General features: G+C 32.0%; 2 protein-coding genes across 2 annotated transcripts; both read left to right on the top strand.

Annotated features, from left to right (window-relative positions):
• Positions 1–1,461, top strand: LOC107178033 (L-type lectin-domain containing receptor kinase VIII.1-like). The gene has a single exon (XM_015532739.3). The coding sequence runs from the start codon at positions 113–115 to the stop codon at positions 1,220–1,222; it is 1,110 nt and encodes a 369-aa protein (XP_015388225.1). The 5' UTR covers positions 1–112; the 3' UTR covers positions 1,223–1,461.
• Positions 1,462–8,515: 7,054 nt separating this feature from the next.
• LOC102618732 (proline transporter 1) lies at positions 8,516–12,123 on the top strand. The gene is made up of 7 exons (XM_006486390.4): positions 8,516–9,044; positions 9,794–10,018; positions 10,124–10,218; positions 10,385–10,577; positions 11,011–11,135; positions 11,347–11,562; positions 11,643–12,123. The coding sequence occupies exons 1-7, from the start codon at positions 8,783–8,785 to the stop codon at positions 12,018–12,020; spliced, it is 1,494 nt and encodes a 497-aa protein (XP_006486453.1). The 5' UTR covers positions 8,516–8,782; the 3' UTR covers positions 12,021–12,123.
• Positions 12,124–17,236: the final 5,113 nt, after the last annotated feature.

Here is a 17,236-nt window from a genome sequence, read left to right as displayed (position 1 = left end):
ATACCAAGCAAGCTCGGAATTTGGAGCCAAATCTTGTGAATGCGGATATCAAAGCCCTGCCTTTGAAGTCGTTGATTTAGATTTGAGCCCTAAATTCTGATTCTGCAAAGTCATGGGCATGGCTTCATTTCCACTTCAAAACAAAAGCTTCACATTATCGCTGTACCTCACAATTACAATTTTTCAATTATTAACCCTAATTGTAACTCCCATCTCATGCCAGTCCCAAATCCAAAATCAAACCCTAACAAACAGCCCCAATTTCGATCCTGAAATTGCCCTTCTCGGCGACGCCAAGTTCGTCGCTGACCACTCTCACGTCCAGCTTCTTACCCCGTTGCCGTCAAGCTCCGGTCTTTTACTCTACAACAACCCCTTCAAGTTTCTTGACCCAACTCGCTCCAAAACAACGTCATTTTCTACCGACTTCTCATTTTCCATCACTGCTGCTCGCGGCGGTAACGGTAACGGTGATGGTCTCGCTTTTGTTATATTTCCCTATCACTCTGCATTTAAATTTGTGGGTCAAGGTCCATTTGGGGTTTCAAGTGAGAAAAAGTATCTGGGTATTGAATTTGACACAAAAATGGATGACAATGTGGGAGATGTGAATGCAAATCATGTGGGTGTTGACGTTAATAGTCTTGTTTCTGTGAGTGTTGGTAATGTGTCGTCCCTAAATTTGGTGCTAAACAACGGTGAGAAGCTTAAAGCTTGGATAGATTATGATTTGAGCTCCAAAAGAATTGAGGTTAGGTTGAGTAAATTTGGTGATAGCAGGCCTTATAGTCCAGTTCTTGCATATCACATTGATTTGTTGAAAATGTGGGGAAATGAAGATGTTTATGTGGGTATATTTTCAAGCAATGGCCTTTCAGAGCAAACTAGCAGTGTTTTTTCGTGGAACTTTAGGTTGAGGAGTGCTCCTTATTGGATGCATTCGTTACCGGCAGATCCGCGAGGTTATGTTGATGAGCACGCTGAGAGGCTTAGAGAGCACAAAAGGAGTATCTGTCCTTTGAAAGTTTTTGCTGGGGTGATTTTTGGAACAGGTTGCGCAGCATTGATGGCCTTTCTGATACTGTCTGTATGGTCCATTTTTGTAAATAGGGACACGGTGTTCCCTGCAGAGTATCAGATTCGTCCTGCGGATTTCAGGTACAAGAAGATCAATGTAATTGTTGAGGAAGATGGTAAACGTGGTAATAATCAGAACAAGTAATGGATAATCTCCTGTTCTGTGTTTATGTTGTCCACTTGTTGATGTTGTTGTTGCTGCTAACCAATGGGTCTTGTGTTGAAATACTTAGTTGTTATAATGAACTATGCAAATGTTTAGCTTTGATGTAATGTGCTTTATATCTATCTAACTTATATGCAGTCAATCGCCTTTTGTAATGTAGCCTTTGTGGGTGCACTTTGTATGGTTTTCTTACCATGAATGAATTTGAGGTTAAAGTATTGCATAGCCCAATAATGAGATTCTTAGCTCAGCAACCAATTTGGAAGTGTGCAGAATAGTAAAGTTAGCTTGTTGAGGAATCATACTCAATATGTTAATAAACCTACATTAGCTTTCTTTGCTATGGGGCAAGGACTTTTTTGATTATCAATAGACATTATATGTACAAATATTGGCCGTTTTCATAGCTTTAAGCATCAGAGCTTCTTGAGTCAGTTTTCTTTTCTCTGCTTCAAGATGCATGATCTGTCTTAGGCTCTTTAGGTTGCAATTTCTAAAATACCGGGTTGTGCTTAAAATCATGACCCTGATAATAAGAACCAACTGTGAGAAAGTAACTTCATCTCTTGTGCTTGATGTCTGAAGTTGATTAGTTTATAATATAGCAGGCATGTCTGTTTTGCAGCAGCACATCTGTGCTGTTGCGGCAGATTGATTCCTATATTATATGCTTGTACATAATAAGTTTGCTAGCTTAGTTTGTTTACCAGATTTTTTAAGATTCAGGAAGGATTTGTTGAGCTTAGTTTGCATCTTGATGTCGGTGCATATGTTTTCTTTGTTTGTCTTTCATTAATTTGTTTTACTTTTCGGTGATTCCAGTTCTATCCTATGCTGGAAATCAGCACCAATGAAGTGAACATTGTTCTGGGGTTGTTGTTAAGTTACATTATAATGTAACTTACGTTGACCCAAAAGTTGTGATTTGTGAGCTAAAAAGCAATTTAGTTGGTTCTACTTTTAAGTCATTAGTTACAACTTAATAGTTGATGAAAGTTACATTATTATCATATAACTTAACAAGGTCCTTGTTTTGGTTAGATAATTGAGAAATCTCAACCTGTGTCAGAGTGTTTTTAATAACTCAACGATTTGCTTTGAATTGGCGGGAGCAATCTGACTGACATGTACAAAGCACGCAACTAGCAGTAGAGATGGCAAAAATGCCCGCCCGGTCCGGACCCGGACCGTACCCGGGCGTTGCGGGCCGGGTATTACCCGGTTCGGGTATGAAGCTGGGTCGGTCTTGGGCATCACTTGATAAACCCGGAACCCGGATTTTATTAAAAAAAATTATAAAATATATATTATTTTAAATATTTTATATTTATTTGACTTATTTATTATACATATATAAAGTTTTAAACACTTAAAATTTATATTTTCATGTCAAATTTTATTGAAATAAATTTAAAACTTATAAAATTACCAAAAAATAAAAAATATATACACATAAAATATTAAAAAATATAAAATCCGGGTACCCGGATTAAAACCCAGCCCGAACCCAGACCCGGACCGGTTGCATCCGGGCAGGGTCCGATCATGGCAATACCCGGACCCGGCCCGGGGTTTTGCCATCTCTAACTAGCAGCGTAAATGGGCCACTTGACCCAACTGTATAACGAGGAACCAATGCATATTGGGATTTGGGACGAGTGATTGGTGAATCCGATAACCACTAGATAATGCGAGCCGCATATTGGCCGATAGCCATTAGATAATGGGAGCCCTTAAGTTAAGGGGAAAAGGAGAAAATGACAAACACCTCCATTATGTTTAGATAAAGAAACAAAAATCTCTTTAATATTTAAAAAAAATATTTACACTTTAATTTATTATAATTTTATTATTATACTTTTCTAACATATAAAAAAAATTATTAGATTATTTAATTTATTTATATATTGTTAATAAAATTATAAATATATCCTCATTACTTCATTACTCTATTTAAATTTTTATTAATAACTAATTTTTTAAAAAAGACATCCACACTTAAAAAAATTGTAAATAAATTATAATTTAAAAAATAAAATTGGTTATTAATACCATAATAAATAACATAGAAAATTAGTTATAAATGTACAAGTTTAAATGATTGACATGTGGAGAATTGTTAAATATACAAGTTTAAAGTTTAAATAAAATTGGTTATTAATAACTAATTTTATTTTTAAAATTATAATTTATTTATAATTTTTTTAGGTGTATAGATGTCTTTTTTGAAAATTGGTTATTGATAAAAATTTAAATAGAGGAATTGGGCAATGAGGGTATATTTATAATTTTTTTAATAATATCCAATTTGTCTATTTATAATTCTATTAACAATATATAGAAAAATTGGATAATCTAATAATTTTTTTATATGCTAGAAGGGTATAATGGTAAAATTATAATAAATTGGGGTGTAAATATCTTTTTTGCAACATTAGGGGGGGTTTTTGTCCCTTTACAATATCTTTTTTGCAACATTAGAGGGGGTTTTTGTCCCTTTACCTAAACGTTGGGGTGTGTTTGTCCTTTTTCTTAAGTTATAATTCATGTAATTTATATCCACACACATGAACAGTGTGTGGTGTGGGGCTAACACATTGTTCGTGTACGTGGGTGTAACTTAGTGTTTGCCTTAGATAGTTTGACTGCATTGTCGAAAAGCATGCATCGATGGATGTAACATCTGATGTAAGTTAAACATTTCAGGTTTGATATTTGGCAGGCGCTAAGTTATGTTTAAGCCTAGTATTGTTGTTGTGTGTGGGTGTAAGTTATGTTAGTTACGTTAAATGTAACTTAGGTCCTTTCTTGATATTTTATTTCACAAACAACAAAATGATAATTTTGGTGTTAAAACCCCATTCGATAGAGAAAAAAAAAAGAAAAAGAAAAAAAATCTTGTGGATACTATTAGGCGCCCTCTAGTCTTTCTCCTCTTTTTGAAAAGATTAGCTTATATGCTTTTTATAATGATGGAGGCTGATGGCCCAATAAGTGAGTACTGTTGCTGTGTGTAGACGTAAGTTATGTTAAACGTAACTTAGGTCATCCTTTGATGTTTTATTTCACAAATAACAAAAATGATAATTGTTGGTGTTAAAACTCCACTCGAGGGAGAAAAAAAAAAATCGTGGATACTATTAGGCGTCCTCTAGTCTCTCTTCATTTTGGAAAGAGTATTATATATGCTTTTCATAATGATGGAGGCTGATGACCCAACAAGCAACTAGCGACTAAGAATTGTACCTTCCCTTTAATTAACTCTCAGCTCCCTCTGGCTTCTCCTATGCCACTTCTTTAGCAATTTCATACCCAAACCAAAAGCAACATCCACAAATACCATTTGGGCAAAAGAATATTATTATCTTTTTCTCAAACAAATGGATGATCCTAAAATGAATGCTGCTTCGCCGAGGCCCCCCCCCCCCCAAAAAAAAGGAACGAATTTTATATATATGCTTTAATGTTAAGCTATCATTTTTGTTTCTGTTTTTTCATAGATTCACGGTGATAAATAAAGGATGGGGGGAAAAAAGGCAAAATGAAGTCAAAGTATGCAATATGATACAAGGTAATGATTAAAATCAATCATCTCCATTATGTAAAGAGATTTATTTTATTTACAAGAATTGACCATTCCATTTTATTAAGTGACCAATTTTTTATAGTATTCTGACTCCCCATTCTCAAGAGAAGCAACTTGTTTGATGTTTTCAATTCAGAGAAAATTAATTGGTGAAATTGAGAATTGAATATTTGAGACAAAAAAGAAAAGAAAAGAAAAGGTGAAGCTTTCGCATCCCCAACGGACCAATAAGCCATTTATTAGTAGTCTTTCATGGTTTGCCACTATTCAATTGTGCGAGTCTCATCTCATGAATAATAAATCCTTTTGTCACTGTTTTTTCAAGCCAATGCAGTACCGCTGCCTCTTTACTCAACATTGTATATGTACTCAAAGCAACATCCACAACCACCATTTGGGAAATTTAAAAGAATATGCAATGCATTAAAAAAATTATCTTTTTCACTAAAAAAATTGGTTCTTTAAGAAAATCATAATAAATATTCTAATAAGCTACTCTCAAATGAATGCTGCTTATTCGTAGATAAGTTATTATAAAAAAAAAAAAGAGAATAAAGTTTTTTTACTCATTTAAAAAAAAGCATAAATACTCACCGAAAATAATAAAGGGTAAAAAAAGTAATAAAGGGCAAAAAAAGTAATAAAAAATCTAAGTATGCATACTAATTTTTTTTCAATATTAATGAAGTCGAATTTAATTCTTTTGTGAAATTGTCATCCGCGGATATATAAACCAATTTTGTTAGGTCGGTCTTGCAAATTGTTCACATTCAACTATTTAATGGATTAGTGATGATACAATCATAAACTCTTATACAAACTTATCTTGTACAAATTGATGTGACATTAATTCATTGATTGAATGAAAATATAAAATAATATAAATAAATCATATGGGTCAAGAGATATTTAATTCAACCAATTAATTAAAGCCACATCAGTTTGTATAAGAGTTTGTAGCTATATCATTACTCTTATGCTGCGTTTACTAAACTAGAATTGGAATGGGCAGGAATATGAATGAGTTGGAATCGGAATAAGGAATGTAAATCAAAATAGGTTGTTTACTTGAACTGTAGGAATCGGATTGGAATGGGCTGGATTGCCATTAATGTGTTTACTTTATCTTAGAATCGGAATCAGAATGAATTAGATTGTAACAAATTACTAAAAGGTACTTAATGGATTATTGTCATAATTATTATTAACTAATATATTAATTAATTATAATAACCATATTAAAAATTATTATAAAAATATATTAACTAATAGTATTAATATTAATTACTTAATTAAAATAATATATTAATTATTTTGATTAATTATTAAAAAATTATAATTATTAATAATTATATTTTAATAATATAATAATATTTTAATTAGTAGTAATAATTATATTATTTATTTAATTAATAATAATTAATTAATACTAATATATGAATTAATTATAATAATTATTAATAGTATATTAATTAATTAATTACAAGAATAATATATTAATTATTGTGATTATTTATTCAAAAATTATAATTATTAATAATTATTGTTAATAATATATTAATATATGAATTGATTATAATAATTATTATAATAGCATATTAATTAATTAATAATATTAATATTAATTATTGTGATTATTTATTCATGAACAATAATTATTAATATATTATTTTTAATAATATATTAATATATCAATTAATAGTAATAATTATATTAATTCATTAATAATAATATATAAATTAATTATATTAATAATTATTATAATAGCATATTAATTAATTAATTATAATGATAATATTAATTATTGTGATTATTTATTCAAAAAAATAATAATAAATTATTATTATTATTAATATGTTAATATATTAATTAATAGTAATTAATTAATTATAATTATAATAATAATATATTAATTATTGTGATTATTTATTCAAGAACTATAATTTTTAATAAATATAGTTAATAATATATTTATATATTAATTAATTATAATATTATATTAATTAATTATAAAAAAGGATAAAGTGAGTATTTTTAATTTTGGGGGAGGGCAAAATGGTCAATCCCGAGAATGGGAGACTGATTCCCACCTCTCCCATGGGAATCAGAGACTCATTTCCACCTCCCCCATGGGAATCAATCTCCCATTCCTCATTCGCAAATAGTGGTGGGCCTCACCATTCCCATTCTGATTCCGATTCATGCTCCATATTTGCGAAATAAACACTATCAATCATTCCGATTCTGAATTCCAATTCTCTAATCCGACAAGTAAACGCACCATCAATGGATTTGGTTGAGTGAACACCTAAATGGACCTCCCATTTTCACTCGACAGGCATTCATGTATTGGAAGAACTGTACACTAATTTATAAAACGGGTGTAATTAGACAAAGGTGATGTTTTCTCTTCTTCAGGTATTGGCGCATAGAAAATGGGATGGACCGGCCCGATGATAGCTCTGCGTGCTGAATGCTTGACCCACCAGTAACATCGAGTAGTACGAAAGATCAGAAGGCTATCCGAAAGTTGAAAATGGAAATTATGGACCACAACCAACGTGTTTGGTGTTTGGAGCTGGTCCACCGACCATTAATCAGTGTGCTGCCCCATACATAGCCGTATGCTGCCCCAACGTGTTCTTCACTATCGCAAGTTGAAAGACAAAAAATGTGAATGAATCATGTGATTAAGTTGCTTTCTGGAAACTGGCCGGTGACTGTCAATTAGAAAAAGAAAGAAGCACTCGCGTAGGATCCAATTATAGAACAACCATATGTTGGGATGGACCATTTCTTAAGTCATATCAGTCATCAGTTGCATTTCCTGTATCAATTTTATATAATGGGTTATGATTTACTTTCCTTATCAACAATAATCTTTGTCAAATTTAAAAAAAAAAAAAAAAGTAAAAAAAAGAGAAATTGATGATAAGTACTTGGAAGCAAATGAAAATTTCAAACGCTTTGAAATGTTGGAAGTTACTTGTACAACTGGGACAAGCTATCTCAGGGAGGCCAAAACATTGTGAAACAGCGCAACAGAATTTTTCCTCACGCGGTGGATGGACTAATATTATAATAATATACTCTCACTAGAACAAATTTGTAAGAAACCAAAACTTCCAGCAAAACGGCAATCGAATCAAATTGGATATAATTAAATTTTGCTAAAGTGTGTCGACAGAATCTGAGAAATTTATAAAAATGACCTGAGCGAAATCACATGGCACATCATTTATTTGATATGAAAGAAATGAATGCAATTTTTTTTTTTTTTTTTAGTCTTCTTACTTATTTTAAAATTTTTTATTATAAAAAGTGATTTCAAATAATATTATATTTATTAAATAATTTATTTAAATTTTATAAAAATTATTAATTATTTAATTAATGACACATTTGAGATCAAATTTAATATAAAAACTTTAGAATGCCAGTTATTACTCTTTTTTTTTAACTACCAATAAAGTAGGAGAAAAAGTAAACCGGTTGTTAGCCTCAAATTTAAACTATTTTATAAAAATTATGAATAAATCCGGTTACGTTGAAACTATTTTATAATAAAGTATTAACTATAATCGTAGGATAATAAAAATAAATATTAAATATGAACCTACGGATTGACAATCATTGCGAGTATTCTACGTGAAACAATTCTACCGTAACCACCGCCATTATTAGGTATCGTATTGAGAAAGAACAGAATCTAGGGGTAAAAAAGGTACAAAATCCACTTCAACTGTGGCTGACGTACGCCAACCAAACAAAGAGTTTCGGATTCGCCGTTGCCGCCTCTGGGACTGAAAAAGCGAGAGACCAAACCAAAAGCGAAAAAGGTTCCCAAAGAAGGAAAAAAGAAAAAAAGGAAAGGCGGAGGCTCACCCAGCGCGGCAAATTTGGAAAACGAAAAGCCATAGCTGGATATGATTTAATAACAGCGCGAATTTCGCATGAATAAATCCAGCTCCATATATAGGCAGCTGGCTGTCTTAAAAATATTTGACGAAGAAGAAGAGAGATTATTAAGAGTCAGCCCCTTGGGTGGTGAAGAAAGAATCCAAGACCAAGAGCCTACAGTTTTAATGGCAGGCGATAATAATAATAATAATAATCATAATAATAATAATAGTAGAGAAGAAGTAGATCCTTCTGTTCTTAAAGTGTATGATCAAGGTGTTGAAATTCCTGAAACTGCCCATCAAATTAGCAGCGGTTTGTCTCTTTTACCATCTCTCTGATTCTCTTTGCTTCAAATCTAGTAGCATGTTTTTCATTAAATCATTCTGTTTCATTATGTCTCAAATTTTTATTTTATTTTATTTCTTTTTGGCTGAATTTCAGATTTTTATTGCCTTTTTTGCGAGTCTTCCGCAAATGTATGGTTTTTTGACGTGGGATTCTTGGGTTACTGGTTTTACCATTCTCTTTGTTTCATTTGGTGTGTATGAGGTTCCAAGTGTAGCAGCATGTTCTTGATGAAATGACTGTTTCGTTATGTTAAAGTTTTAATTTTTTTGGCAAAAAAATTCAAATTTTTTATTGCTTTCTGTGAGAGTGATTCTTTAAATGGATGGTTATTTGGTGTGGGAATCCTGGGTTAAATTGGAGAAGGGGATCAATTTGATGAATTTTGTTGAAAAATTATATTTTGATCCTCAATAAGCTTTTTATTTGCTTGTTCTGTGTAATGAATATGACTGATCTGTTTAATTTGGTTTATTTAATATCTGACTCTTAATTTTTTTTTTTTTTCTTTTCATCTGTGTTCTATCAAATGAACCAACTTTTTGCTTTTTGGTTGTGAAAAATAAGAGTATCATGAAGCAATAATTTAACCTGTTGAGGAAAGTGAATTTCTCATTGTTCTTACGTATAAATAGGAAATGTAAATTTCTGCAGTTTGGTAATGTATTATTGTTGTTATGTGAGTTCGTCATACTTTTTTCATTTGGAAATGCTAGATTCATGGTTTCAAGTTGGATTTGTCCTCACCACTGGTATAAACAGTGCCTATGTATTGGGATATCCTGGGACTGTAATGGTCCCCTTGGGTTGGATAGCTGGTGTGGTCGGTTTAATTATAGCAACAATTGTATCACTCAATGCAAATGCTCTTATTGCCAAGCTCCATGAATTTGGTGGAAAGAGGCATATCCGATACAGAGATCTTGCTGGGCATATCTATGGTATGAGGAGAAAGTGAATAACATTGTGAATTTTGTTAGACAAATTGAGATCACTTTGTTTATTGTTTTGAGGGCTTATATTCCGGGGATTCAACTTTATTTCAGGAAGAAGAGCATATGCTCTAACATGGGGTTTGCAATATGTCAATCTGTTTATGATTAACACTGGATATATCATTTTGGCTGGTCAAGCCCTTAAGGTATGTCCAATTGAGGAAATACAATCTATCTTTATTATTGACATCAATTTGATCATGCTAATCAAGTTGTCCATTTTCATCACTTCATATTACCCTGCTCAAGCTTGATGACATGCCAGAAGTTAGTGAATGGCGTGAGATAAAAATTTCCGTGTTTGCTATGCAGGCGGCCTTTGTTCTTTTTTGGAAGGATGACCACACTATGAAGCTTCCATACTTTATTGCCATAGCTGGGTTTGTATGTGCCTTGTTTGCCATAGGGATACCCAATCTTTCAGCTCTTGGGGTTTGGCTGGGAGTTTCAACAGTTCTCTCCACGATATACATTGTTATAGCAATTTGGCTGTCAGTTCGCGATGGTAGGTGCCAAATTATAATCATCAGTGCAAGTCTTTGATTCTTGTAACCTACACTTTGGGAATTTTCTAATTTCTTGGGCTGTCATGTAAGCAACAATCCAGTACACTGCTTAACCTTGACTTCTAGAACTATGAACTCGGGATTATGGGTCATCCCTCACCTGGTTCCAATAATTGAACTACATACTGGGATTGAAAATTGAAGAATTTAATTTATTGGGCTGTTTCATATTGACAGGCCTTGTGTATGAGTTGTCAGCCAATCACTAAATATTCACAAGAGTTTCTGTTGTTAAAATTCCTCTGGATTTTCTTTTTCCTTCACTCTTTGCTGGCACCACTCATGTACCATTTCCTTGTTTTGCTTATATTGCTTGCTCTTGTTAATAATTCCGGCATCAAAACAGGATTAACTATTTCCTTACTGTCATAGGACTAAAAAATCCAGCACGAGATTACAGCATCCCTGGAACAACTGCTACCAAAATCTTTGAATCAATAGGGGCATGTGCTAATCTGGTGTTTGCGTTCAATACTGGAATGCTTCCTGAAATACAGGTAAGGGAAGAATTCAGATCGTGATTGTTTGCTGAACATGGATAGCAACTAAACTTCGATGAGCTCTCTGCTAAAAAATGGATAGCGTTTGTCATTCTACTTTTTGGAAGAATGAGAATGCAGCATGATGTATATATTTATCCCCTATCAGCATTCTCCGGTTTTTCCACTTGAAACTAACAATTATGCCTTGGTATTATTCTTGCAACAGGCAACAATAAGGCAGCCTGTTGTAGAAAACATGATGAAAGCTTTGTACTTTCAATTCTCAGTTGGAGTTCTACCAATGTTTGCTGTGACATTTGTCGGGTACTGGGCTTACGGGAATTCCTCATCAAGCTATTTGCTCAATAATGTCAGTGGTCCGGTTTGGATGAAGGCCGCTGCCAATATTTCTGCCTTCCTGCAATCAGTCATTGCTTTGCATGTACTTTTCTTTATCTTTCACATTCCCACTTCATCGTTACTGTCATTATACCTATTTACAGAATAATTTTCCTCTTGTAGATATTTGCAAGCCCAATGTACGAGTTCTTGGATACCAAGTATGGGATTAAAGGAAATGCTCTGGCAGTTCGCAACTTAACGTTCAGAGTTACTGTAAGAGGTGGCTACCTAGCCATTAACACGCTGGTTTCAGCTCTTCTGCCATTTCTGGGTGATTTTATGAGTCTTACGGGAGCTGTCAGTACATTCCCACTTACTTTTATTCTTGCAAACCACATGTACCTAGTTGCGAAGAGGACCAAACTGCCTTCTTCACAAAAGATGTGGCATTGGTTAAATATTTGTTTCTTTTGTGTTGCATCTGTAGCAGCAGCAATCGCTGCTTTGAGGCTCATTGCCGTAGATTCAAAAACTTATCATGTCTTTGCAGATCTATAATTTCATTTTCATCAAGTGTATTCTCCAATTGCCAATTTGTAGGTTCAATTTTTCCCATGAAATTCTTGTTTTGGTTTGAAATAAAAAACAGATTATCAGTTTACTTATCAATGTTTATAAATGTTATAGCAAAAGCAGCCGCCAGGTTGCATCTTTAATCTTCTTCACTTGCTCAAACATTTCAATTAAAGTGACAGTATATCAACGGTACAAAAGCTATTACAAGAACATATCAAAAGAATAAGTAGCTTTCCGACATTTATGTTTTACATACCGAATTAATAACCGAATCTTTGAAATTTGAATTATCCATGGAAGTGGTTCGAGTCTCATTATTGGATTCTCCCCTCACATTTTTTTAAGGGAATACTATTTTTTTTTAGAGTGAATACAGTATTCCCTTGTACAATCAGATTAAAGCAAAAATCACCTTGGCAGTTGGCACGATGCCAAACGCAATAAAAGCATATGCAGCCATGTAGGAATATACAAGGCAAATGCGCATAGCTGCATGCTAGGATGCTAATTCCCCCATTCAAGAAACTGAATTTTTAAAAGGAAAATTATCAATCGTCTATCCTTATTTTATTTTGTTATCAAATTTATTACAATATTTTCAGGGTATATTAGTCATCTATTCTAAGATGACAAAATATATTTATCGTTCACCAAACCGTTAGTTGCTGTTTAAATATGATGACGTCAGAGGAGTAATTTAGTCTTTTCATATGATACAATTGATAATTTAAGGGTATATAAATGATAATAAGAGGTTTTAAGGTATACATGTGATAATTTTCAAGGATAAAATCGTCAATTCGCTACAATTCTGTTAACTTTCAAACGACAATTAACGGTTTAGTAGTCGGCAGATAACTTTTGTCAATTTAGGGTGGACGATTGATACACTTTTAAAGTGTTGTAATATTTTTTATAAAAGTGTAAATTTAGGACATACAAATAATAATTTCTCGTTTCAAAAAGTGTAACAAGGAAGAAATTCCCTAAACTCTTATGCATGACAATAGTTCCTTTCATGTCACTATTCATACTTCTCTAATTCCACGTACACTAGATCAAACTAAAATCAATGTTATTACAAAGAGCCAAAATTACATTCAAAATATCAACCATCTCAAAAATAACATAAAAAGATTGACTCTACTTGCATAAGCAATTTTTTTTTTTCAGTATGTTTGAATTACGTAAAGGCAACATATGATCAATCAGTTCAAAACTAACAAAAACCTATGGCATTAAATCCAGGGAACAACAGCCTCTAACACGATGAGCACTACAACAAAAAAGACTTTAATGACAAATACTTTCGTCGCTAAAATATTCAATTTTCGTTACTAAAGGCTATAGCTACGAAATTTTTTTTATTGTCAATTGGTCCCCATAAGAGCATCGCGTTAGATCTTTGGCGTCGAATTTTCAAATTTAGTCGCTAAAATGTGTCGTTTTTCTTCTATTTATTTGTTATTACTATCATTAAAATATTATCATTTTTAATACTAAATTACAATAACAATTAAACCATTATGATAAAAATAAAATTAATTAATGTAAAAAGAATTATTATTATTGATGAACAATACAAAAATAATTACAAAATTTAACATCCTTTTTTGAAAGAAAATTGCTACTAATGAATATATATTTCTTGATTTTCTTCATCTTAATGTAATTGATCTTCAATATTTCCTACAAATAAACACACAATAATTAGTTAACTTAATAAATACAAATATAATAATAATTATATAAGTTAGAATAATTAAGATAAGTAAAAAAAATTACAACATGTTAAAAATAAAAGAGAAAAGAAGTAGAGATTTAATTAGAAAATGAGAATTATGTATTTAGAGATGAGAGGATTAGAGAATAAAAGTAAGGAAATGAGAGAATGAGAGAAAGAATGAATGAAAGAAATGAAGTAAATTATATATAAATAGGCTACAAGAGTCTTTAAAGACGAAATTTAAAATTTATCGCTAAAACGTAATTTTGACGGTAAAATAACCCGGTAAAATTTTTTAGTGATAAAATATTTTGTCGCCAAAAGTGCACATTTAGCGACGAAATCTAATTTTCATCGCTAAAAGTACACATGCAGCGGCGAATAAATTTTGTCGCTAAAACTGCATATTTAGTGACGAAATCTAATTTTGATAGCTAAAAGTACACATGCAACGATGAAAATTTTTGTCTCTAAAACTATTTTTAGCAACGAAATTTATTTTTCTTGTTAAAACATGGTCATTTAACATATCAAAGAGGTTTGGCAGCGAATAGAATTTGTTGTTAAACTATTTTACATGGCATGTCAAAGAGTTTTGGCGATGGAATTTATTCGTCGCTAAAACTATTTTAACGACGAAATTTATTTTCGTCGCAAAAACATTCTCTTTTAGCATATTATAGAGTCTTAATAACGAACATAATTCGTCACTAAAATTATTTTTAACGACAAAAATAAATTTCGTCTTTAAAACATGCTCTTTTGGCATATTAAAAGCGATGAAATTTATTTGTTGCTAAAACTATTTTTAGTGACGAAAATTATTTGTTGCAATCTATCAAATTTTGGTTGCTAAAAGTGATAATTAAATATAATTATTGGTCGCTAAAAGTGTAATCTTATCATCAGGCTCCAACATTTTTTTTTTGCCGCTTAAGTTTTTGGCGATGAACCTAATTTTTGGTCGCTAAAAGTGATAATTAAATATAATTTTTTTGTTATGAATTTAGCGACAAAAGTTTGTTTTCACCGCTGAAAGTTTCGTTGCTAAATGCCAATATTCTTATAGTGGAGGTAGGCTTGATAGAACAAATTGGGGTAAAATCATAGTCATCTCACAATGTGTACACAACCAAAATTATACACAAAGACTTCAAGACAACAAAGTCAACATCTTAGAAATCATATAAAAACATTGATTGTCTGGCAATCATGGCCGCCCCCCTAAAAAAAAACCTGAATTGGGGTATGCTGATAATGACTATTCGAGCATGCCATCATCCATAGGCTCCCAATCACAAACAACAACTCCCACCATAACAGGGTAGACATGAGAGCGGTGGACGTGTCTGTTCATATGACTGGGCCGCTGAACAGGCTGTCAATGACATGATTAAACAAATATTCTTTTAGAAAATAAAATATTTTAAACATTCAACATATAAATAATATTGTATCAAATGATAACTTAGAAGAGTTTAGTACCTGATGGCCTCCACCAAAGGTAGAGGCATATGAGGAATGATCAAAAAAATAATTAATGAGTCATATGAGGATGCAACATGAGCTGTTCAAGACAAGCAAATTGAACTTATAAATTGAAAAGTGCGTATATAAGATAAGCTATTAAATATGCTTATAATTAATGTATTCTCTCCATCGGAAGAACAAGCATAGATCAAATGATTATAGGTGTATTCATGTAGCAAAACATGCTGCCATATCAACTGCAAAACAATGAATCAATAAAAAATGATAAGATTACAAGCATGACAAATTAAAATCATCATAACTAGAATAGGTGTTTAGTACCTCATTCTTTCATATAAGAGGATTGAACATATGAAAGTAAGTTGCATTAATAATCTCTCTTAGTACACCCATTTGTTGAAATAGCTGTAGCAGATGCATTGTCATTAAGATTGAATCCCAAAAAATAGATATTTCAGTATATTAAAGATACGATTGCTGTCGATTGTCCAGTGCGAGTTGCTAAGTGCTGTAAATATGGTATAAAAGTCTGACGAACAACTACTAGCTGTAAAACTAAGAAGAATTAGCATTAAAAGTAAAAAATGAAAAAAAACACTATTTAGTTAGGATAAAATCAAATACATTGTACAAGTGCAAGCATGTATTCTATCTTCATGCTCCATCTTGCAAAAGAAACAAAGGTTAGGTAGTTTCACAGTAAAACAATTAATAGATTCAAACAAACAAAAATCTATGACAAAGGATTTATTACTTTGCAAGATCAATCCTCTGACATGATCATTGACAAACGAAGATAACAATTGGAAGATAACAATAGATGAAGAAATGCAATCTCTTTATAAAAATGGAACTTGGGAGTTAGTTATACCGCCTAAGAAAAAAAAAGGCAATTAGGTGCAAATTGGTATATGCAAATAAGGAAGGATTTTCTCATAAGAATGAAATTCGATATAAGGCTAGATTGGTAGCAAAGGATTACGTTCAGAAGAAAGGAATAGACTAAATGAGATATTTTTCCCAGTTGTAAAACATTTGTCTATTTGAATTTTGCTAGCCATGGTTGCGCAATTGAATCCTGAACTAGTTCAGCTTGATGTGAAAATCACATTTTTACACGGTGATTTCAAAGAGAAAATCTACATGACTCAGACAAATGGATTTAAGGTTGCTGGAAAAGAAAATTAGGTTTGCAAACTGACAAAATCGCTTTATGGATTGAAACAATCTCTGAGGCAATAGTGCAAGTAATTTCATTGGTTTATAAAAGAGCAAAGATACATAAAAAAATAAATTTGATCATTCTGTGTATTCCCGCAAGCTATAAGAGGGATCTTTCACATATTTGGTGTTGTATGTCGATGATATATTAATAACATCTAAGAGCAAAGACAAGATTGATAAGTTGAAGATTCAACTTAAATCAAGAATTTGAGATGAAAGATCTAGATAAAGGTAATAAGATTTTTAACATGGAGATATCTAGAGATAGAGGTCGTGGCAAAGTCAACTTATCTAAAAAATAATATTTGAAGAAGGTACTACAACAATTTGACATGATTGAGCAAATAAAACCTGTAAGTACCCAGTTGGTTTCTCATTTCAAGTTTTCTGCACAATTATCTCCTTCGATAAATGCGGAATGAGAATACATGCTACAAGTTTCGTATTCAAATGCAATGGGTGGCTTGATGTATACAATGGTGTGTACAAGACCTGGCATTTCACATGCAGTTAGTATAGTGAGTAGGGTACATACATAATCCTAGTAAAGAACATTGGTAATCTACGAAATGGATTCTACGGTACATTAAAAAAAACCATAGATATTAGTTTATTGTTTAAGCAGGATGATTCACTTGGTCAAAATGTGATTGGATATGTTAATTCTAACTGTGCTGGTGATATAGACAAACAACGGTCAACCACTGGGTATATATTTACTCTTGCTGGTGGACTAGTAAGTCAAAAGTGTACATTA

This window comes from Citrus sinensis, chromosome 4 (genome assembly GCF_022201045.2).
Source record: "Citrus sinensis cultivar Valencia sweet orange chromosome 4, DVS_A1.0, whole genome shotgun sequence".
Lineage (NCBI taxonomy): Eukaryota > Viridiplantae > Streptophyta > Magnoliopsida > Sapindales > Rutaceae > Citrus > Citrus sinensis.
Note: the sequence above shows the minus strand (reverse complement) of the source record. Positions and strands in the feature narration are given on the sequence as shown.